At 37.3% G+C, this 24,257-nt stretch overlaps 1 protein-coding gene across 4 annotated transcripts; it reads right to left on the reverse strand.

Annotated features, from left to right (window-relative positions):
* Positions 1-457: 457 nt before the first annotated feature.
* YTHDF3 (YTH N6-methyladenosine RNA binding protein F3) lies at positions 458-24,248 on the reverse strand. Of its 4 annotated transcripts, XM_070940519.1 has the most exons (7): positions 24,159-24,219; positions 22,880-22,904; positions 22,623-22,654; positions 20,251-20,282; positions 17,987-18,072; positions 10,518-12,119; positions 458-1,605 (listed from the first exon to the last, which is right to left on the reverse strand). In XM_070940519.1, exons 3-7 carry the CDS (start codon positions 22,625-22,627, stop codon positions 1,582-1,584), a joined length of 1,749 nt encoding a protein of 582 aa, XP_070796620.1. In that variant the 5' UTR covers positions 22,628-22,654; positions 22,880-22,904; positions 24,159-24,219; the 3' UTR covers positions 458-1,581. The 4 variants fall into 4 exon arrangements, with proteins under 4 accessions (XP_070796620.1, XP_070796618.1, XP_070796619.1 ...); XM_070940517.1 differs by lacking the exons at positions 20,251-20,282; positions 22,623-22,654 and adding an exon at positions 5,575-5,643 and having other exon boundaries at positions 24,159-24,248; XM_070940516.1 differs by lacking the exons at positions 458-1,605; positions 20,251-20,282; positions 22,623-22,654 and adding exons at positions 2,942-3,037; positions 5,575-5,643 and having other exon boundaries at positions 24,159-24,248.
* Between the last annotated feature and the right edge of the window lie 9 nt (positions 24,249-24,257).

Consider the following 24,257-nt stretch of genomic DNA (forward strand, 5'->3'; position numbering starts at 1 on the left):
CTGTTTTAACTTCAGACAGTTGCTAAACAAACAGTTGTAAGCTGAGAACTACCTGTACAAGATTGCCTTCAAGCATAAGACAATAAATAATAAAGCCTTTTTAATCAAAACTACCATCTACCCAACTTGTATATATAAGTGTGGTACAAAAATAACATTCTAACATAATCCTAATTACCAAAGCAAATTTTAAAACTAATGAAGCGTTCCAAAGATGATGTAAACATTTATGATTTACAGTCATAATTAAGAATTCACGAATAGGTTTTTAAAGATGCCTCTATACCTGTTTTGCCTTCCATTCTTCTAAAAACATAACACAACTTGATGCCATACTGCAGCTGTTTTTTATGTAGATAATATAGCTGTTGTGTTTTCAAACAGTACGACTCACATTGATACACAAGTAAACTTTTAAAATAAATTTTAAAAAGTAGCATAGAACATATTCAGGTGATTATGATTCCTAGGCTTTTATTATATAGTACTAATAAGTAACATGTAAACACAGCCATGAGAGCATACAAACTGAAACCATGAATAAACGTTTTATTTCCCAAAGTATTTTGAACTGAAAAAATAGCAGACTATTATATTCAGAATTGGGAACAAACAAAATCTGAGAAACTGAATATATGCTTGCTAAAACAAGAATAATGTTTATTTAGCTAGTGAATCACTTAGAGGAATAAATTTTCACTTCCATGATAGCAATCTTTTCAGGCTTGCAAACACCCAGAAATAGGAATTAAAGATTTTAAGTGTTGTTATAAAGGTCATAAAAAGTCTGATTTAGACTGAGGTACATATACTCAAAATTGAGATTGAGTGTAGCAAACAAACAGTTCCTCAGACAAACACACTTCTTCTGGTATACATGTTACAGGGGGGGAAAAAAGAAATGTGCATTAACTGGTGTGGCCCACCAAGCTGCATATATTAATATTCTCTACACCAAACAGTTTGAAACAAGGGAAATGACATTCTAATATAATTTCATGTTATAATTCATTTGGCTAAACTGTAGCTCAAAGTTGCTTTGCCATATTAAAAGTTTACTACAATAATTTTCACATGAACATTTAGACTTGAATTTTACTCCAGGACTAAATATGGCATGATTTTGCTTTAAATTCTGCTTGAATAGCTAAAAAAACTGACAATTAAAAAACTACATCAAAGAAAAATAAATTGAAGCAATGTGAATCTCACATCATTGAACCACTTATGATGGTTAATTGTTAGTATTTAACAAATTCAAAGAGTTAATGAATCCTTGCATTCGTTCCATCTCCTGTGCCTTAGCTAGGATGCATAATTACAAAAGACAGCAGATACTGGTAAAAGCTTCAGGACAGAAAGTGCTTGACGAAGTTACAGTTCTCAAGTGTGTTTGGTGAGAGAGTATAAGGGCAGATGCACTGATGAGAACCATTACAAGAAGAGTCATTTGTGTTAAAGTGTTCAAAGATGTCACCTTAAGCAGGAACAAAGCTTTAATAACGTCTTCTTAGACATATTAGGCATTTCCAGAGTCTACATCATTAGTGTTGTAATTCTAGCAGGATCATCTCCATATAGTTATTGTTTGTTTCTATTCCTCTCCTGCAGGACAGAAAAAAAAGGAAAATCATTAATGCATTATCATAAAATACTTAACTTCTATACAGTGGAGGACACACCAATTTCATCTTCAATTATAAGTGATTCATAAAAACAAACTGTAACCTTTATCAAAACATGAAATCAATTATCTTGGTTAAAAAAATCATTTTCAACCTATAAAGTTTGAACTTGTTAGTTGTTTAGAAAATTCTATACAATATTTTTTTAAAAAATAAGCATGCCATACTATTTTATCAAAGCCATAAACCACTCTTCCATAGTAATTTATATTTCATATCACTTTAATTTTCTGTATAGGCCTAAAATCATGATGGTATTCGTTATTATAAGTGTTATTTATCAAAATAGGGCCATTAATCATAGAATGAATAGAATATTTATTGGTGCTCTTTCAACTTGAACAGAAAGAGCAGAGGACAAAAACCCTTTGCTATAATTATTAACTTTAATCTAAATCCTTAAAATAGCAAAACCATCTTAACTATATTGGAAACATGTTAATAGTCTCATTCTTTTTGGGTGAAGGGATCTTTTAAATTCAGACTTTTTTTCATACAACACAATTGCTCAACCAATCCAATATAAGATTGCATATTTTGACCAAGGGTACTTCTCTTCATAATATTAATGTTAAGAATCCAGTCTAAGGTAGACTCTGTCTTTGATCAGCTCATGTGGAAGTTACTGTGGCTGGATCCAGCTTGGATATCTGAGGCAAATTTGAGTTCATTAGGCCTGAGGAAATGAGACACAGTCCTTGGAGTTATTATGCAGCACTTCTATGTTAGATCCATGTTCCTCCTGGCTGATTATAACCTCCAGGGAGGAGACATGTGGTTAGGTTCTGGCAGTCGTTAATTTCTCTTTGAGGTAATAGGTAGATAGTTCTCAGGGTGGATAAAAATTGATTTTTTAAAAAATTTAAATCTGATTTTTTAAAATTTAAAACATATTTTTTTTATTTTTATTAAATTTATTTTAATAAAATGCTTTTGGAGTAAAAATCTATCTAAAGAGTTTTCTATTTAAGATACATAAATAATTTTAGTTTATTCAGCATGAAATAGAGCTTAGTTATTTAGCATGAGGCTGTGTATTCTGCAACATTGGGACTGTCAGTAAGTCAACAGCGGGTCAGAGGAGTAGCAGAAATGACAGTTGCTCTTTAAAAATTATAATTTAAATCAAGTTGATTTAAAACAAGCCTTTTTACTAGTGGCTTAAATCTTGATTTAAATCAACTTGATTATAATCAAATCCACCCTGATAGTTCTGCTGTCTTAAGGGGCCATCGCTCGACCCGACCGCAGCAAGATTATGGTATACACAAAGATGGAAATATCTGGCAATACCTATAGTTGAGGAGTGGTTGGCGAAGATGATAAAAACTTGTTGAGATGGCCAAATTGACCTGTTTGATTAGAGAAGATAATACCTATATTTATTGCAGATTGAAAATCCCTTATGGACTTTTGTGTAAAACAGAAAAAAAAATAGCTATGTTTTTGACCATCAGAATAGATTATAGAAAGAAAAGAGGCACGATGTAAGTTTAGAAAAGAGGTAAATCTACAGTTGTACTTAATAACTGTTTTAAAGAAAATAGGAAACCACTATTTTATATTTTTTTTCTCACTTTTCTATTTTCTTTTTGCATGTTAGCTTTATTTCTCTTTTTCTTACTTTTAGTTTGTATTAAAACTTTCAATAAAATTATATTGAAAGGGAGGGTGCACATTAAACTCCACCATTCTGAATAATTTTTGTCCAGTTTTCATACTTCCTTTCCTAAGGAAGGTTGTAAAGAAGGTAGCTGCATTGGTAGTTCAGAGGAAATGGAAGATGCTGGTTCTCTTCCTTCCTCCAAGATCAGTCTCAGTTGGTATTGGTAGGAGGGAAAAGATCCAGTGGTGGTGCCCTCCTTTGTGGAGGACCTCAGGGATCAGATACTGTCACTTCTCTTGTTTAACATCTATGAAACTGGATGAGGTCATCTTGAGTCCGACAGTTTGGGGTGAGCTTTATATCTCTACCCGAGGATGCCTAAGTAATGCCATGGAGGCTCTGTCTCAGGGCCTGGAGGATATGGGGGTCTGGATGGGGCACAACAGACTTTAGCTCAACTCAAGCAAGACTGAATGGCTCTGATATTTTGTATCTCCTAGTTCATGGGTCCTTCCTTCTTTGCCAACTGGGTTCTCCTAGACTCACAGTTCCTTCTTGAAGAGGAGGCGGCAGTCATGGTTAAGAGGGCCTCTGCAAAGCTTAAGGGTCGTTATTAGCTGCGCACATTTCTGTACCAGAGGAGTGGCTTCCCATGGTCACACATCTTATTTTGATCTCCAGAGTGGCCTACTACAATGTGTTTTATCTGGGGCTGTCCTTGAAAAATATTTGGAATGTTCAACTGGTGCCAAATGCAACATCACTGCAATTACTGGTGTCAGTTACTTGGTACATGGGACACCACTGCTCTGTAAGCTGCATCAGCTTCCAATGTGCTTCCGCAATTCCTGCAATTCAAGGTTCTGGTTATCACCTTTAAAGTTCTTCATGCCTTAGGACCAAGTTACTTATGAGACCATCTCTCCCCAATTGTTTCTATTGGTTCTATCTGAAGGGTATGCTCAAGATACTGTCAGCTAGATGGGGCCTAGAAGGAGAATCTTTTTGACTGTGGCACCTGCCCCTTGGAGCATCATTCCCCCTAAGATTAGACTATCCCTGTGGGCTTTTTGTAAGGCCTTGAAAACTTGGATTTGCACCTGAGTCTGGGCTTCTGGGTATGGGTTAGAGCCTATCTCCTGGTCGTAATGATGATGTTAAATCATGCCTGATTGCTATGTGTTATTATATAGTTTGCGGTTTTGTTTGTTTTATTTTAAGCTGTTTGCCAAGCGAGATGACCAATTATATAAATTGACAAAATAAATAAAAATAACCCAATTCCCAAATAAAGTTATTCAGCAAGGTAAGAGGGACCAGGATCCATTCTGTGGTAAATGGAATTAGTCTATTAGATACAATTCCATGTTTTTCATTTGCAAAGTTAATGGGAAAACTTCCAGAGATAAGCTTTGGGATTCCCTCTGTGATAAATACCACTTTCAAGTCTTTCTAATAGAGTAGCATGTTTCCTGTAGATACTGAATATCTTACAACATAATTCACAATATGTAGCACTATCAAGAGTTTTTCATAACATTAATGTTTTTGGAGGGGGGGAACCCTTCAATAGTAAATTCTATTATAATACATGCTGCAAAAATACAGTAGCGAATAAGTATGCTATCCTGTGAACATCTAATCCTATATTCTATTTAAATATACAGTCTGTCATATGAAACATGGTTATAGAATGTCAAATAAAAATTGGTATCTTCATACAGACATTCACATAGTGCAATCTGTTTTGCATTTATAATTTTAATAGATCAGACACATTCTATGCTGCTTATTGCATAATTTACTCATATTGAAAGTAAAACATAGTCAATACATAATTTTCAGTAAAAGTTGCCTAGGTTGCAACTATCTAGTTGAAACCAATTTTTATTAAGCATTTTTAAATCACGAATTCGGATTTCTTTCAATTATATATATTTAGGGCGCTGTTAATTTTTTACTCAGCAACACAGATATAGGTGATACCAAATATTATAAAACATTTTCTTAGATAGAAATTTAAAAGCTTATTAAAAGGTATATGTGTTAACAGATTGGAATTGAAAAGGTGGTATTCTATAAAAAAGTTTCTCATTCCAAAGGGCCATTTGTTAGCTAGCAAAACAATGGGAAAAAGCAACTCCCAACTCATCCACATATTCAGAAAAAAACTATTTGCACAAACTTTCTTTTCAAGACCAGTTTTATTTTCTCAGAGCCCTGAATTCTTATTTTCATTATGCTTCAAAATTATTCAGAGCACTTATCTGCAAACTGAAATACCTCATAGTTGGAAGGCAAAACAACCTCCTTCCCCTGTAGCTTCCCAAAATCTGGAAATGCAGGGATCATCTATGAAAATAAGGTACATGGAGAAGAAGGAATCCACAAAAATAATCAATGATCTGCTCCTTATCTACAATGAGGAATTTCCTCTGCCAGTACAAGGACCCCTTTAATTCAGTATGTCAAATCTGGATTCAGTCTTTTTTTATTCACATCATAGTATTAGCACAACCAATTGCAAAAAGTTCTGCTTTCGCTACCAATAAACCAGATTGGTCAGTTTTTCAAAAACAAATATATGATGACATGATTGGTTTGGTCTTCAACAACTAAATATGTGTTTATGTTAACAAATATAACAGAGTATATATTCCACTTAATGCATATGGACAGTGTTTAAAAAAAATAGCAATTTTGTTAAAAGATTTTAGTTCAAGCCTTTATTAGGCTGTTCTAAAAAATTGGGGAAGAATAAAACATTTCATATTGTTAATTCATTTGGAATATTAATAAGAATCTCAACTTAACAGTGGTTGGCTTTTACAATGTTGATCTGCAATCACCAGCATCCATGAGGAGAGAACAAATCAAAAAAAGGCCTAATGGCAGTTGCAGCAGGATAATCGAAGCCCCTTTCCCTTTGTCATGTTTGCAATGCTGACACACATACAAAAGAGGTTGAGCTTTGATCACACTGCTACTAGTGTCATCTTGCCATTCTTGACCTCCCTCACTTCCCCTGTGGATGCTGGTGTTCTCTAAAATAACCCCAATTAATAACCATCAGTTTGTGAATAGCTTCTATCAATCCTTTCCACTGACAAATATAATTACAAGGCAATATAGTTTTTTTCAGAATTTCCACTTGCGGTGACTATTTTTAACTAAGGAATTAGGATACTTAACTTTTAAATTCTACTTAGATTAAGAGAATATCCCACTCTAATATTTTCCAGGTGTGTTTGATATTCCAGATTTCCTTCCAAAATGACCAAAGTCATAGCTAACTAAAATTTGTGAGACATTATTCTGGTTAAATACTTATCTAGTATTTCCGTACTTAAAACCATTTTTTTCCACTTAATGAGTACAATATTTCTCAATAGGTTAGCTTATGATTGTTATTTTTCTACTTCGCTACTTTTCAGTGGTAAACGGACTTTCAGTAGCTAAAGCATTATGCATTCTCAGCAATTTTTCTGTTGCTAATATTCTAATATTTTTCCAAGCTTTTAAAAGCATATCAAATGGAGAAAGTATGAAGTTTGGCAAGGAAATTCAAGTCCTATCTGGGGCTGATATTCAAAATCCCTAATGGATAACAACCCTTTATTCACCTTTCATTGCAAAAAGCAATACATTAAGTGTTGTTATACACTAGCCTACAATGGTTACATCATATAATAAGAACCAGCACTGGGTTGGATTTAATTAAGCACATACAATATAAGCTTTGATTTATCACACCAAGACACATTTTATAAGGAATATTTCACAATATAGCAATTACCATAAATGTTCAAACATTCAAACTATATTTTCAAGATTCTATTACACTACTTTATGCATACATAATTTAATAATAGTCTAATATTTTAAAATATTATACATATTTAGAAGATAGATCCACTAAATTGTTTATTGTTTATTCATTTTCTTTATACGCTAGCCATTCTCAAAGGCTCCAGGTGGTTAAAAATAACTCTGAAGCACGTTTAAAAATAAAGAGAAAAAGATAAAATCTTAAAAATAAAAATTTCATACATCCACGAACCCGACCTTCAATTACACTATATTCTCCTTTTGTGCAAGGTGGAACAGGTAGCCTTTACAATTTTCTAAAGCCCCAAAGAAACAAAGCAGGTCATATCTCTGTTGGGAAGAAGTTCCAAAGCATGGGCTAGGGCTGGCTATTCAAGACACCCATTTCCAAGGCTTCATCAGGTGACAATCACATAGGGATGGAACTGGGAGGGAATATATTGTATTTCATCTGGTTTGATAGACAGATGAGTACAAGAAAAATCAGTACCCCAGGTAACCAGATCTTTAGCCATATAGGGCCTGTAAGGAGAAAATCAGCAATAGTCCTCTCTTAAGAAATGGCTGTTCAGGAGCTATTCAAAATTGTGACAGCACTGAACAGTTACAAACTGTGTCTGAAGTTATGACCATTAAGGTGTCCCTGCAATCACATGATCAAAATTTGGTTGCCTGTCAGTGAGCCTGATCTTATAACCATGGGGACAATGCAATTCCTCCACCACCTGCCAACCTCTCCATCTAAGCCACCCTGAACAACCTGTCAGCAGCTCAGGTCTCGACTTCAGCCCTAGTGTTGCCACTATCACTCAAAAAGACCACGTTACACCCTATCTCCAGGGCATGCAAGTCTTGGGGAAGGGTGTGATGCCCCTACAGCCTAACACTTCCCAAAATCTGCCTCTTACCTTCAGATGGTATTCTCTTTTTAACAGGCCCCCCATAGCCTATCCGTGATAGCTACACCTTACACAAAGACTTTATTCTTGAAGCGGCTTCAGAGCATGCTCTTACATGGCCTCTGAAGTCTCCAAAAACTGCAAGCAAGCATGCCCCCATTCTTGTATGATTTTCAGAGGCTCCAGAGGCTACACAAGAGCAAGGCAATTTCTAGATCATCTGGAAGCCACATGAGAGCATGCCCCATTCTCACACAGCTTCTGCAGCCTCTGAAAACTGCACAGGAATTGGGTGTGCTTTTATATGATTTGCTGCAGAGATCACACAAGAATGTGGTGTGCTGCCATATGTCCTCTGGATCAAGTCCGGGTCTCAATTGTAAACAGAAGACCAAGAACCAACTGGCAACCAATGTAGTTCCTGAAACAGGTGTTATCCAAGTATACCAGCATATACCATCACTGCTGGGTCACCATATTTTGTATTAACTGTTGCCTCTGAATGCTCTGCAACAGTAGCCCCATGTAGAGTTGTTACAATAATCTAGGAGAGAATTGATTAGGACATAAGCGTCTATATATAAGTAGGGCTTCACTGTTGCAATCAGTATATAATATTTAACTGGGCAAAATCTATGCTAGTCACCACTGCTACTTGCTCTTCAAGCAAGAATTGTGAAGCTAGGAGCTCCAAAATTCCCAAATTCAAGGAGGATTCAGAGGATTACACTCACTCTAAAAGCCATCATCAGCAAGCATATTCAATGCAATTTACTTACTATATACTATAAACTGAATCCTGACTAGCAAGATATAAATAATCTTTTTCTAGGAGAAATTGTACGATCACCACTGTTTTCTAGGGGAAATAAGTATAAAGTTGTACTGAGCCAAGGTTTCTTGAACAGGAGGTATGCTACAACCGTCTCCAGAAACTACTGATCACTGCCAGATCCAACCTTCTGCTATTTCACAGGAAGTCATAGCCAGCAGGAGCAGGGTTCTTACTGAAAAGTGATGGAAGTAATACGGAAGAACAGGGGTATGAAACTCGATTTCATTGAGGGCCGCATCAGGGTTGTATTTAAACTTGGGGGGCCGGGTGGGCATGGCCAGCTCAACATCATTCATGTCCGGGGCGCCTGTGGAGGCCCAAACACTCTGCCAGTGGAAACGGGCTCTCGAGCTGAGTTTTCGGCTGCTACCACCTCCTGCAACCCTCTGCCAGTGAAAACAAAGGTCGGGAGGGCTGCGCACAGCCCTCCCGACCTGTTTTCATTGGCAGAGGCACCGCAGGCCAGCTCTTCGCTGTTTCCGAGGCAGCCCCACGGGCCAGAACTAAGCACCCCGCGGGCCAGATCCGGTCCCCGGGCCTTGAGTTTGACACCCCTGCTGTAGAGGATCTGCTTTCCCATAAACTCAAAATTATCCCAGATCATTTCAATCACCTCTACGACTAGTGTGCGCCAGAAACCTAGCTTCTGTCAAACCTAAGCAATTTTGTCCACAAAAGCTGCAATAATGTTTTAATAACCTTTCAAATAGTCTTGGCTTACTGTCAAATAAATGAATTACACAAGTTCAAGTCTTTTTAAAAATTAAAAAAAATAAACTGTTTTTGTCTCCACAAAAACAGTGTTTTGATAATAAGCCATGTGTCTGAAGCAACATCCTTATTTGCAGATAATCCAAGGAAGAACAAGTTAAATTCGGATGGCTAAGAGGCTTTAGATCCAAATCAGAAGAAAGGCGTTTAATTGCTTTACCCAGTTTGATTCCTTTAGCATTCCCAGAACAATCCAAGAATGGAAAAACACAAGGCAGAGAACAGTTTTCTAACTCACAAACACGGCCTCCAACAGGTGTGATTTCACCAGAACTCTTTGTTTCCTTCCAATTGCAAAACTAAATCTCAAGATTTTGTGTAATTCAAGACATTTAAAGGATGAAAATGGGTGCCTTAAGCATCTCAAAACTATTGTTTCCTTACTTCCTGCGTTCTGCCAGCATGAACTGAGACTCCATTAATTACTTTAGCTGAGCTGTAGATTGTCCATTCCTGGTCTGCAATGAATTTGGATACAAATTATAATGCTTTTGAGGGAATGGGGCAGAGGGAATAGTTCAAAAACTGTTTTATTGATTTTTTTGATAAATTTTTATTCTGTATTATTTTTTAAACAGCAATAGTGCTGGTAAAGGAATTATTTCTTCTCTGTACACCTCAATATCTATTACAACTTAAATACTTTACATGAAGACACAGAATCTCATAACTAGTATTAAATATTTGGTCTTGCGATTTATTAATACAAATCTAAATTAAAATTAAGGTATTTAAATTTTAATGCAGACCCTAACGAACATGTTATCCAGAATATTCTCACCTAAATCTGTTAAGGTGGTATTAAATATCAATTTCTATTAGTTAAGATCAGAAGCAACTCCATTTTTAATAATCAAGCTTCTAATCCAGGAAAAAGTAGTATGATCTCTTACCCTACGCATGGCTTCCTCCTCCTCTTGACGCTTTTCATAATGTGCAAAGTCATCAAAGATTGAGGTGGTATGCTTGAAAGTAGCAATTATTTTAAGCACTTGCTTGGCTTTTTCTAGGGGTACTTCTTGAGTGTCCCTTGAATTGGTAACTGGTTTGTTGTCATTATTTTCCAAGCGAATGTGCCGCAGCTGGTTGTTCGGAACGTCTTTAACAAAGATCCATTTAACATCAAACTTCCCCTTCCATTTATCCTGAGACCAGACTCCAGCATACGCATTGTAGTCCACTACCGACTTCATCTCAGCCACTCCACAGAAGTGTCCACTGCCATTCACACTGAAAAGTAAATAGAGTGGGCCTTTTCCATTCAATGAACGATATGCAGCATCCAAGCGCTTATTACCATGTTCAGTACTACACCAGATAGAATATTTAATGGAACGATGTATATCATCCTCTGAATAGCTTTTGATTATAAACACGCGACCATTCTTCAGGTTCCAGTCAAAGTCTTTGGGATTATAGTTGTTTATGGCCTTTAATTTCTCCAAAACTGGGTGTACTTCTACACCAGATGGTGAAGAGCTAACTGGTATAACACCTATACCATAGTTTTCATTGCCAGCTCCATTGCTCTGATTGAAGCCTACACCTCTATTGCGAGGAGCCACCCAGCGATTTTGCAGCTGTTGCTGCTGCTGCAGCTGATGAGGCTGAGCCTGTTGCTGAGGTCCTTGAGGCTGTTGTGACTGTGGTAGCGGCTGCTGTTGCTGTTGCTGCGGCAGCTGGCTTTGCACCATAGGTGGTGGTTGAATTAAAGGCTGAGGCTGTTGAATTATAGTCTGAGGAGGCAGTACTGGTTGGATTGGAGGAGCTTTTACCACCGACCCTTTGTCATCCCAAGTGCCAATATTCATGTTGTGTTTTATAGGTGGTGGCGGTACTGCAGGGCCCCCAATTCCCACATTACCTTTAGGTTTAAGTTTTGGCTGAGGCTTAGCAGGCTTTCTTGCAATGGCAGCCCATGAGGTTGGTTTAGGTGCTGAACTGCTAACTGCAGGCACATTATTTGCTGCAATGCTTGTCATACCTGTACTGGTTAGAGCTGATCCAACTGTTTTTGTTACAGCAACTGTCATTTCACCACCAATTTTCAATCCAGTCATACCTTGCTCGATGCTGCTAATTCCAGGTACCTTGCTCAAAGTATCATTGCCAAATCCAGCCTGTCCATCGGCTATAGCTCTACCAAGAGAGCTAGGTGGGTAGCCATAGCTGCTGCTATAAGCAGAGCTTTGGGTTGATTGCCCCTGAGATCCACTTGTCCCCCATGTAGAGAAATCTGCATTGCCAGGAAAAAAATTAAATCCATGCTGACCAAGAAATGGAGGAGTATTCCCTAAAGCCCCAGGTTGACTGAATACACCATCAGGGATATAGTGGTGTTCACCATTACTCATTTGTCCATAAGTTGTCAAGTATGGCATTGGAGGATCTCCAGCTGTGGACCATGCTGCTTCACCCAAAGAGTATGGAAAACCAATGGAGGGAGCATAATAACTAGGCATGTATGGGTCTGACATTGGTGGATAGCTATTACTCTGCAGAAAAAGAAAAATAATAATTAAACTTTAATACTGCATTTATAATGTTCATTTGTTACAAATCTAAACTTAAGAATATTTAATACCGTTCATGTCCCAAAACTTAAATATAGAAAAAATATTTTCATATTAAAAGACCTGGAATAAAGGCCCTAAAAACCAAATAAATAGCAGTGGTTAATATAATCACTGAATAGTTTAAAACTGCTCCACAGTGGTACAATTTTAATTACACTGATATGGCTTTCTGAAGAAAGAGTGTGCACATCTTCTGGCACAGCTGCGCCTCCAACATCTAAGAATATTCCAGATGCCATTTTACTTTATTCCTTCTAACTGGGCTCTTGCCTTTTTTCTTGGTTTTCTTCGTCTTAAATCAGGCTATACATGACAAGCATTTTATTTATCCAATACGAATAAAGACTTTAGTATCTTCAGTGTGTTACTATTCACTGTGTCTCATGTCAAGATGCCACTAAGTTCTCTACGGAAAGATGGTAATAAGAGATCAAGCTAAGGAACACCATTTGTTTCTTATTCCTGAGGAGGAACAAAATTTGAGGTTCCAAGAACATACACCGCTAAGTAAAATGCATAGGCAGGACAGGACTTTTTGCAAGCTTAATTGACCCACAAACCTCTGAATTTATCAGGGTGGATAAAAATCAATGATTTTTTAAAAAAAAAAATCAAAAAAATCAGATTTTTTTGATTTTTATCGAATTTATTTTAATAAAAAACTTTTGGGGTAAAAATCTATCGTAAGATAGTTTTCTATTTAAGATACATAAATAATTTAGTTTATTCAGCATGAAATGGAGCTTAGTTATGTAGCAGGAGGCTGAATATTCTGCAACACTGGGACTATCGGTGAGTCAACAGTGGGTCAAAGGAGTAGCAGAGATGACAGTTGCTCTTTAAAAATTATGATTTAAATCAAGTTGATTTAAATCAAGCCTTTTTACTAGTGATTTAAATCATGATTTAAATTGTGATTTAAATCAACTCGATTTAAATCAAATCCACCCTGGAATTTATATACTTGTTCTGTTCCTTCAACCTAAATATTTTTATTATACAATGGCCACAAAAAATAAAAAAAGCCCAATAATTTATTTTACCTGTTTTATTTTTCAATATTTACCAACTTAAAGGAAAACAAAATGGAAAAGGTAATATTTGTGTTAAGCACAGATATTTTTGAACTCTTATATGGCAGGGATTTGCATGAACGAAAAATTTGCTTACAACATCATTGACCTTAACTATAAATAATTAATCATCTGACCTACACACATCTAGCTAGCTTAGGATGGAGGGGACAATTTCAGGCCTAGAATATTCTTGTTTTAATTGGGACTGAAATGTAAGGCCATTTTATTGGAGCACTCAAACCATATTAAAAAACTATCATATTGAATTTATGTATCTTGTATTCCAGTGCAAACATGACACCCAAATCACCTACTCCCTGGGCAGAAACAAACATGCAATTGTCTCTTGTCACAGCACACATCACAAAGAACTTTTTTGCATTTATTTATTTATTTATTTATTTATTTATTTATTTATTTATTTATTTATTTATTTATTTATTTGTTTGTTCCTGTTTCTATACCGCCAGTTTTCCAAATAGGACTCAGGGCGGTGAACAGCCAAAGTAAAAAACAGTACATACAAAATTTAAAAGCAGTTTAAAATAATTAAATATTTTGGTCGTAAATTAAAACAACCCAATTTAAAATCAATTTAAAATTTAACTCAAGCCAGACCAGCTAGTTGAAATAAATGGGTTTTCAGGGCCCGACGAAAAATCCGGAGGTCTGTTATTGTACGTATCTCTGGGGGGAGGTTGTTCCAGAGGGTGGGCGCCGCCACAGAGAAGGCTCTCCCCCTGGGAGTCACCAGCCGACATTGTCTGGCGGACGGCACCCTGAGGAGGCCCACTCTGTGCGAGCGTACTGGCCGGTGGGAGGCTATTGGTGACAGAAGGCGGTCTCGTAAGTACCCCGGCCCTAAGCCATGGAGCGCTTTAAAGGTGGTCACCAACACCTTGAAGCGCACCCGGAAGACCACCAGGAGCCAGTGCAGCTCGCGCAGGAGAGGTGTCACATGGGAGCGCGTCGCCCCCCATAATCCCCCGCGCGGCCGCGTTCTGGACCAGCTGGAGCCTCCGGGTGCACCCCAGGGGGAGCCCCATGTAGAGAGCGTTGCAGTAGTCCAGGCGGGAAGTGACGAGTGCCTGAGTGACTGTGCGTAGGGAGTCCCGATCTAGAAAGGGGCGTAACTGGCGTATCAGGCGGACATGATAAAAAGCCCCCCTGGCCACGGCCGTCAAATGATCTTCTAAAGACAGCCGTGCGTCCAGGAGGACGCCCAAGTTATGAGCCCTCTCCGTGGGGGCGAGTGATTCGCCCCCAATAGCCAGCGATGGCGTCAGCTGGCTATATCGGGATGCCGGAAGCCACAGCCACTCGGTCTTGGAGGGGTTGAGTCGGAGCCTGTTTCTCCCCATCCAGGCCCGCATGACCTCCAGGCACTGGGACATCACTTCAAGGGCATCGTTGGGGTGGCCTGGGGTGGAGATGTACAGCTGGGTGTCATCAGTGTACTGATGGAACTCCACCCCGAAGCCACAGATGATCTCACCCAGCGGCTTTACATATATGTTGAACAGAAGGGGCGAGAGGACCGACCCTTGTGGCACCCCACAAGCAAGGTGCCTCGGGGTCGACCGCTGCCCCCGTCAACACATATTGCAACCGGTCAGAGACGTAGGAGAACCACCGCAGAACGGTGCCCCCCACCCCCAACCCCGCCAATCGGTGCAACATGATACCATGGTCGATGGTATCAAAAGCCGCTGAGAGGTCTAACAGGACCAGGATAGAGGAGCAACCCCTATCCCGAGCCCTCCAGAGATCATCCACCAACGCGACCAATGCCGTTTCCGTGCTGTGCCCAGGCCGGAAGCCGGACTGGAGCGGGTCTAGATAGACAGCTTAATCCAGGTACCGGGGAAGCTGTTGCGCCACCACACTCTCAACAACCTTCGCAACAAAGCGAAGGTTGGAGACTGGACGATAGTTAGCCAAAACAGCCGGATCCAGAGAGGGCTTCTTGAGGAGGGGCCTCACAACCGCTTCTTTCAAAGCGGCCGACAGGACCCCCTCACTCAAAGAAGCATTAAAATCTTCTGGAGCCAGCCTCGTGTCACCTCCCGGGAAGCCAGTACCAACCAAGAGGGGCACGGGTCCAATAAACATGTGGTTGCATTCAGTCGTCCCAGGACCCTGTCCATGTCCTCGGGAGCCACAGGATCGAACTCCCCCCAGATAACACTCTCAAGACCTGCCTCAGTCATCCTGTCCGGACATACCCAGAGGCCAGCCCTTCCCGAATCTGAGCGATTTTGTCATACAGATACTGCACAAAGTCCTCAGCTCGGCCCTGCAAGTGGTCATCCCGCACTTCCAGATGGAGGAGGGAGCGGGTCACCCTAAACAGGGCGGCCAGGCGATTATCTGATGACGCGATAAAAGCGGCAAAACAGCTAGATTTCGCCGCTTTTATCGCCACTAGGTAGGTCTTAATATGAGACCTCACTAGTGTTCGGTCGGATTCGGAGCGGCTGGTCCTCCAACTACTCTCCAGGCGTCTTTTCCGGCGCTTCATCTCCCTAAGCTCCTCGGAGAACCAAGGAGCTAGGTGAGTTTGGTGCTGGGTCAGAGGCCGCAAAGGCACGACACGGTCCAAAGCCCCGGCAGCCGCACTATCCCAGGCGGCCACCAGGTCTTCAGCCGAGTCATGAGCCAGAGTCTCAGGAAATGGCCCAAGCTCCATCTGGAACCTATCAGGGTCCATCAGGCGCCTGGGGCGGAACCACCTGGTCGGTCCCGCCTCCCTGCGGCGGGGTGCAGCAGTTAGAAAGTCCAGTCGAAGGAGCGAGTGGTCAGACCATGACAAGGGTTCGATGTCTATATCCCCTATATCAAGGCCACTCAACCACTGACCAGAGACAAAAACTAAGTCCAGAGTGTGTCCCCCTGTGTGAGTGGGGTCATGAATTAACTGAGTAAGGTCCATGGCCATCATGGAAGCCATGAACTCTCGAGCCACCTCAGACGTTTCACCGATAGATGGCAGGTTGAAATCCCCCATGATAACAAGTCTGGGGGTGTCTACCGCCACCTCGGCTATAACGTTAAGCAGCTATAACCTTAAGCAGCATTGACAAAGCTGAACATTATATTTTAATTTCAGCTTTTTAACTATGACTTTCACCAGGAAAACATTAAGCCAAAATTTAATCACACGCAACAAGACATGTAAAGTTCCCACAATGTCTGAAATGCTCTTACACCAAACCCTTGTGAGATATCCTGTTGCACTAGATTCCAGGGATGATTTCTAGGGTCTTTTAAAAATGGAGGAAGGGAACTGTGTCTAATAGATCTCTACAACAACTTTACAACTGATCACAGCATCATTTGAGTTTTTCACAACCAATGGCCGTTTACTACCATTGCAGCAATTATGCAATCACCACTTGGGGGCTTTACAGCTGACAACCAGTGTCAAGGGAGACACTGGCAGTAAAGTCGCAAGACATAAGATATCATGTGATATCTCACTGAATAACCATATCACTTAGCAACAAAGTTGCCAATCCAAAATGTAAGGACTACCTTTATTACTGATATCATGCAGTAAGTCCTGAAGTAGGACACAAAAACTAATGACAGAAAACTTGGCTGCAACTGAAAGAGAGCCCACACATTTATTGGCAGATGAAAATTCTAATTCTGTTTGTCAGAATTATCTAAATATCCTATGCATATTAAATAACATTTAAATTGGCACTTGTTTAGTGTCAAAAGTCAAATATTTATAATTGTATGCATACTGCTTGCTATGTTGTTCAACTAGCAATAATAAGCAATCAAACTGCAACCCCAAGCTGGAAGTTACAGAAGGCAGTGGAGACAATCACAGCAATGGTATATCATTATGTAGGTAGTTACAAGGCCATTCAGTTGAAAAAGACATCCAGAGAATAATGCCATCAAATTCTCTATTGTACATATATAGTTTTGTTCCCTCACTGCCTTAGGCAAACCTGGATGAAAAAAACTTCCTTGACTTCGGCCACACTGAAACATCCAGAACTTCAGTAGAAGTAAATTAAGAGTTTTTCATGGAAAAATAGGGCCTTAAGTTAATTCTTTGCAGCTGCTTGAGAGAAAAAAATTCTATATCAGTGAAACTTCTAAGACAATAGGGTTGAGCTAGAATAGAATAACTAAACAGATACATATGCAAATCCTGGTTCATTATCCTTAACTTTGCCTATGGCCTTTGTTAAATAACCACCATTTTAGAGCAAGAAGAAAATAACAGAAGCACCCCATGAGATTAATTAAGACTAGACAGCTCTGGTTAATAAGGCAAGGATTAACCAATGCTTCAATCTCCCCCCGCCCCCCAATTGTTTTTATTTTTCATTAAAAAAATCTAATTTAACTATGTTCTTTAAAAATAGAATGTATAACTTTAAAAATGTGTCTTCTGCTTAGAGCATTAAATGAATGAAAATGACCACAAGAAATGCATATTAACTAAGCTTGTTTCCCATCTATATCCACTGCAAGGTATGCCCTTCATATTTAGATCCTAAGCAAAAGAATTTAAGAAAAAAAGAAAGTTAACTCATTGGCATATTCCAAAGGCAGCAATGTTTTATAAGGAAATGGGATATGAAATCTTTGAAAGGTTGTATTTTATTGTTATTGCATAATTAAAGCAATCTACTTTATTCTTATTACGGAGTACCAAGAATGTGTGATAATTTTGTAAATACTTGCCTGATTTGTCTGGCTACTCAGATATGGCTCAAAATCATCATCATTTACTGCATCCTTTTGATGAATCGAACCGTTTTGCACTGAAACTGAAATGCAACTAAAATTAGAAATAACATAAAAGTATTGTGCGTGATTCTGAACATCTAATGGAAATCATAACATTTTAAGGTAAATCATAACAGGTAACATGCATGTATTGTAGAATCCTTAAATCAAAAAGCCACAAAGGGTTGGCACTGTGTTATTACAGGATCATCCAGAAGAGAGATGAAAATGGGAAAATATTACATTAATAGAAGATGAAGGGTGAGCTTTACACTTTCTATGGCCACAGATCAGAATATAAAGCAAGAAAAAAAAAAGTAAGCCTGAAATATTATTTGTAAGAAGGCCCTAATGAAAACAAACTAATTTGGAGAAGTATGTACATCAGAACAAGAGAACTTCAATGGATTCATACAGAAGTGCAAATACAGGACTGATCTGGTCTTTAACTAAACACTGTTTAGTGTTATACATCACCTTATATGTATATTAAGTTATCTAATTACCTTGTATAGTATACCATGACAGCAATTTTTTCCCTTAAGTTCGTAAGAGAGAGAATAGATGAATGGCATACTGAAAGCAGCCAATTTAATTTTTCTATACTGAAATAGATTGAATAACCGCAAAAAGTCCAGCTTTGCTGTTAAAATTCTCTTTCTAGTACAGTGACATCCCGACATATATCTACAATAACTTTATTTCAAAAATGAAATCTGAAAATTCTTGTATTAAAAGTTATTTCTACTTGTTTTATACATTAAGTAATCTCAGACTCAATCACACAATCACTATGTAAAACTCCTGATTGAAATTCAGTGATACAATATTGACCGAGATGGACAAATGGCCGTATTTCCTATATATTACTTCAAATGTAGCTTTTTAACCAGATTTCAGATATATGACAAAAATTGATTTTTTAAAAAAGCAAATACCAATGAATTTCAACCAATAAAAACGATAATATAAAAGGAACTAGTCCTACAAATGTGGCTTTAATACTCTGTCTGTGTATTGTTCCATGTCTGTTCTCTAAAAAGATATCACAATGCATAAGCAAGAATTTCAAGATATACCGTATATTCTCAATATTTCCAAGTGTTCTATTTGGTTTCCACTTCTAGCAACAAGCAGCAATGAATTTTTTTAAGAAGTGAGATTACACTGGATGCACACTAAAGGTATAGGTAGGGATTAGATAGCAATCTGCCAAATCCTTATATAAAACTTAGAACGTTTTAATTTGAATCTTAAAATTAAGGAAAAAAATGTTTTCAAAAGGTAGTGTTTATACTCTGCATTCCTGGTAACCAGAATGGATATTAAGGTTTACAATTTAACTTGCCAATAAAACAACTCAAAATATATAACTCTAACCACTCAACTGAGCATCTAGTTTACAGATTAGGTACTGCGTCCCCATATTACAATGATTATGCTAACAGATTTATACTCTGCTCTAATATTCTATTGAAAGCAGATTGTTCAGCTATATATCCAATATATCTCACCTTTCGTTTTGATAAGCTTGGTGGTCTGTAATAGTTACTCATCCATTTAATATACATCACTATTAAGTATTCTCTTTTCTGTCACAAATAGCCAATTTTGGAGAAGAGAAAAATGTGTCTAAAATTTGGGTTGCAAAATAGATATAAATACAGATACCAAGAGAATATCTGTAGCTCAGGGTTGAACTGTGGAGTCCTTAATGCTCGCTGAGCTTGGTTGTTTGTTTGCAGATGTTTTGTTACTTGACCAGGTAAAATCATCAGTGCCAGTACCTAGTACACTGATGGTGTTACCTAACTGGGCAATGAAACAACTGCAAGCAAACAACCAAGCTCAGAGAACACCAAAGATTCCACAATAAACTTTATTGCAGTCCTACATGACACTCAAGTATCACATTTTCATGTTATTGGTTTCTTTAAAATTCTACTTCTAACATACTTTCAATTTCATATTTTCTTCATTAGATCTTTTTTCTTAAATTGTTTCTACACATATTTTTTGTACACTACAGCCTAAAAGTTTTTTCTCTGCTCAAAACATTGAATCTTTTAACATGATTTACATCCCTTTGCACCCCTCCTGTACTGAGGGGAAAAAACAATTGGGCTTGTTAAAAACCACAAGCCAAAAATGTAAGTCATATAATATTGCAAGTGCAAACACTAACTTTAAAATTAATAATATTCAAAACAAGTACATACCAAAATTGGTACAATTCATTCTAATAGAATATCTGACAGAGTAAGCAAAAGAAAAAGATGTAAATGTGCGATACAATTTTTAGAGAAAGGCAAAATTCTCTACCAAGTATTTCAGAGAAAGACAAAGCAGTTTATCCTACGATTCACCTTAACAGGAAATCAACTATGCCACAGAACATATGCTACTAGCTCATAAGAACTAAAACATATTTTTTAAAAAATATCAAATCAATAATAGGTATGTCTCAGAAAAAATTTTGAACAAAAAATATTACAAGTCTGATTAATTTACTCCCTAACCGAAATTTAGCTGTTAAAAATCTAAACCACAAAGTTTGCACAATTACTATTAATTCAATATAATATTCATTGATAAAATGAATATATATAGAATGTAAAGGTGTGGCACCTTGTTTCACTGAAAGACATTTTGACTATCATCATGAAGTTCAGTTATGGCTATTTAAAAGTAATTTAAAAGAACTACAAATACAAATGAATACAGAGTATTCCTTAGTTCTTGGTATTTCTTTCCATAATATAGTAAAAAATATAATTTAAAAAAAAATCTTGTTTGCTCCTTAGTTTATTGCTTTAATATATTGTAATCAACCATAGTTGCCTCAATAATTGAAGTGGTTTATAAACTGAATAAATACTAAATAAATTATGGGTTTTACTTCTATTAGCAATTTATTTTAAAAATTAAAACAAAATGTTCTGTGCAATGCAATATCAGAGTAACAGACATTTTAGGATTTTATTAAAAATTCTAATATAAGCAATCTGACATTGATTCTATAGATATATTTTATCAATTATTAAAAACAAATAATTATATAAAGTATAATGAAACTAGTAACTCATTTTAATATATTTAGGTCTTTTACTTGTAAATGAGCTGTACACATATGTTCAGAGCTATAATAATAAACTGCCAAGATCTTATCATAAACCATGAATGATTAAAACTAGAACATTACTAGTTGCCATCTTAATTTATGATATAAATTGTGTAGAACCATATTACTAACAGTGTTTTAATTTATTCAGTTCAATTACCAGTGTCTGAAAAGACAAAATACACAGCTTTGCTTTCAATTCATTGCCTCAATCCCTATAGTTTAATGCATATCCAAAATATTACCTAAAATACTATCAGCATATGTATCTTTTGCATAAATAAATTTATAAAACTTTCAACTGTCTAATAATTCATAATACCTTTAGGCATCACATCTTTCTTACTATTTGATGCTATTTTAATGAGGTTTTTTTTTTACAGTTTTGTGGTGTTTTTTAAATTTATGTAAATCCTCTGGGAAACAATCTTTAAAACAAGAAGAATGGACTATAGGGAATAATTTTATAAATTATTTTTGTAAACTTCTCAGATGTGGAAATGTTTAAACAATACATTTATATATCCTTATGCTGAGAAATAAGCCAAACTGAGATGACTGAATGTATTCCATAAAAAGGGTATCACAATAATTTTGTTTCATCCTTCAAACTTGAAAGTGTTTCATTTTGATGGATGCTATCAAGTTTAATAGCTCTAAAGAACTATTGGCAAAGAACTGTAAGAAATGTCACAGATAACATACTCTGTTGGAATTTATCATTTCAATGATGTAGACACTTATATCACACAGTTTTGGTTGACACAGTACACTGTGAATATAATCTTAAATGTTTATGCAAGGTTTTTCTAGCCTTGTACAGCTTCCTTATCTACACAAGGCCAAACCCATGCACAGGCATTAGTTACTAGAATTCAAGGATAAAAGTTGACAATGGCCATCCACAAATAAATAAAAAGAACAAAAAATGGCTTACTTAAGCTATCACAAAGCAAATTGACAACTATACCAAATCACCAAAGTGGATGCTATTTTTAATGCTATTTTTAAAAACAAAAGTTTTTAACTGTTAGCTTCAAAAATAGATTTAAACAGCTTTCCCATTCTATTTTCTCCCTGAAATTACAAAACTCCATCATTCTTCCTCAAAACACTCAACTTTAGAAATATCCTGATCAATGAGAAATACATAAAGGGGATGCTGGAGAAAAATGTCCAAACCAAGCAGAAAGCCAGCCTATGTATCCAGGCTATGCTTCCCACTTATTTTGAAATTTAAAAACTCTACCTCAACTCTAAAGGCCTTCTTCCTGAGCTTTCAAGGAATGGAATGAAAAGGAAATGAATTTTTTTTTATGAACTTCCTTAAATTAATTTAATTCATTTTAGCATCTAAAATAAACATTTAGATGCTAAGATGAACTGCAAAAATATGTAATTAAGCAAACCTAAGACACTTAATATCTGAACTGGAAAATCAATTGCAAAATAAAATAATAAAGAACCTACGTCATTTGAACAGTTGATTAGTCCTATTTGTTCTGATGGCAGAAATAAAGAAAATGGTAAAACATTCAGGTAATTCAAGTTTATTAGAAATGCAAACAAAATTGCAGAATTTTATTTGTGTAGCCTAATGAATCATTTACTATATCAATAAAAGTTGTCAAACAAATGAATAGCCTCAGTCCCTATAGACTTTTTTCAGATTAATTAAATAATTATACTGATTAACTGGGATTGTAACAAAAGAAAAATCATCTTACCTTTATTTCCCTGTCCTTTAGGTCTCTGTTAGCAATGAAATAAAATAACAATAAATTAAATATCTAAAATAACTCATTTTATTTTAAAAACAGTAAATACTAAGACCTAAGCATCTAATGAATTCTAAATGAGTATGTGGAATACCACAAGAACTATACACTTTAAAAAATACATAACAGTTTAATATTTAAACATAAAAGTACACTATTGGCACAAGCAATAATACATAAAACTATTAGAACCTTTTATTTAAGCACTAGATTTATCATTAAAGCATAGCTAAAAATTAACATTCCACTGTGATAACATTATAAACACTCCACTGTATATTATTCCTGTTTTTCTCCTCTATCCCATTAGACTTAGTGACTTCGGAATTGTAATAATTTTCTTATATTGGTGAAGCATAAAATCAATGCAGAAAAATCTATACTTCTCTAACTTTGGCCAATACTAAAGTACTTTTCAAAAGTGAAAATTCAAATTTGAGATTGTTATACTGACTCTGATGTGCCTGATTTTGATGTCTATTAAATTGGCTGTTCACTACAGACCTCCAGTATCGATTATCTTTGAAAAAGGTTTAATGTGTACACAGAGGGAAAGAGAAATAGTTCATTAGATGGTTGCAAAGAGCACAACAGCCCCCATAAAGATAAGAAGGTGGAATGTTAAAAGCACATAAGGATGAAAACAGCAAAACTAGGAAAGGAAAAAACAAAGCAAGCAAAAAAACCAGTGTATGAAAAATATAGCACTGCATTAAACAAAACCATACTATTTGAAAATATAGCAGTATCACCCTAAGGCGACAAAAGAGCAAGAAAAATAAATGTTGTGGGGGGGGGGAGGGGGAGCAGGGAGAGAAGAAAAGAAGCGCGGCAACAAAAGGCCAGCAGAAAATTCTGTATAATGGAGAACAAACGGCAACGACTACTGCGAATTCCTCAAGAGCCACGTCCAACTACAGTCAGCGAGGGCAGAACGTTTAGCCAGAGGCCAGCCCGAACAAGGCAAGGGCCGGAGCTCGTAGATTTTAGGAGACCTAGCGAATAAGCTGCCCTCCCGTGAATACAACCAATGGAATCGTTGAGCCTCGGCAGGGAAGGCCCCGGGCCGAGCGGCCTCCAGGCCTGCAGAAGGGGCGGTCCTGGGAGCAGGGGAGGAGTCCCACGGTCTCGGATGTAGCGGGCTCGGATCCCCGCTATGACCAACGGAAGGAAGGCGGGACGAGGGGATCCTCCATTCGGGAACCACGAAGCCGCGAGAAGGCGGTACCTGGTCGACGCTGGTGGCTGACATTCTTCACGGGGAGCCGCAATCCCCCTCACCCCGCTCCGCTTGGGCCTCCTCCTTCTCTCCCTCAGGTCGTCGTGG

The sequence above is a fragment of the Pituophis catenifer genome, unplaced genomic scaffold, assembly GCF_029215685.1.
Source record: "Pituophis catenifer annectens isolate HBS135680 unplaced genomic scaffold, rPitCat1.0.hap2 SCAF_3, whole genome shotgun sequence".
Lineage (NCBI taxonomy): Eukaryota > Metazoa > Chordata > Lepidosauria > Squamata > Colubridae > Pituophis > Pituophis catenifer.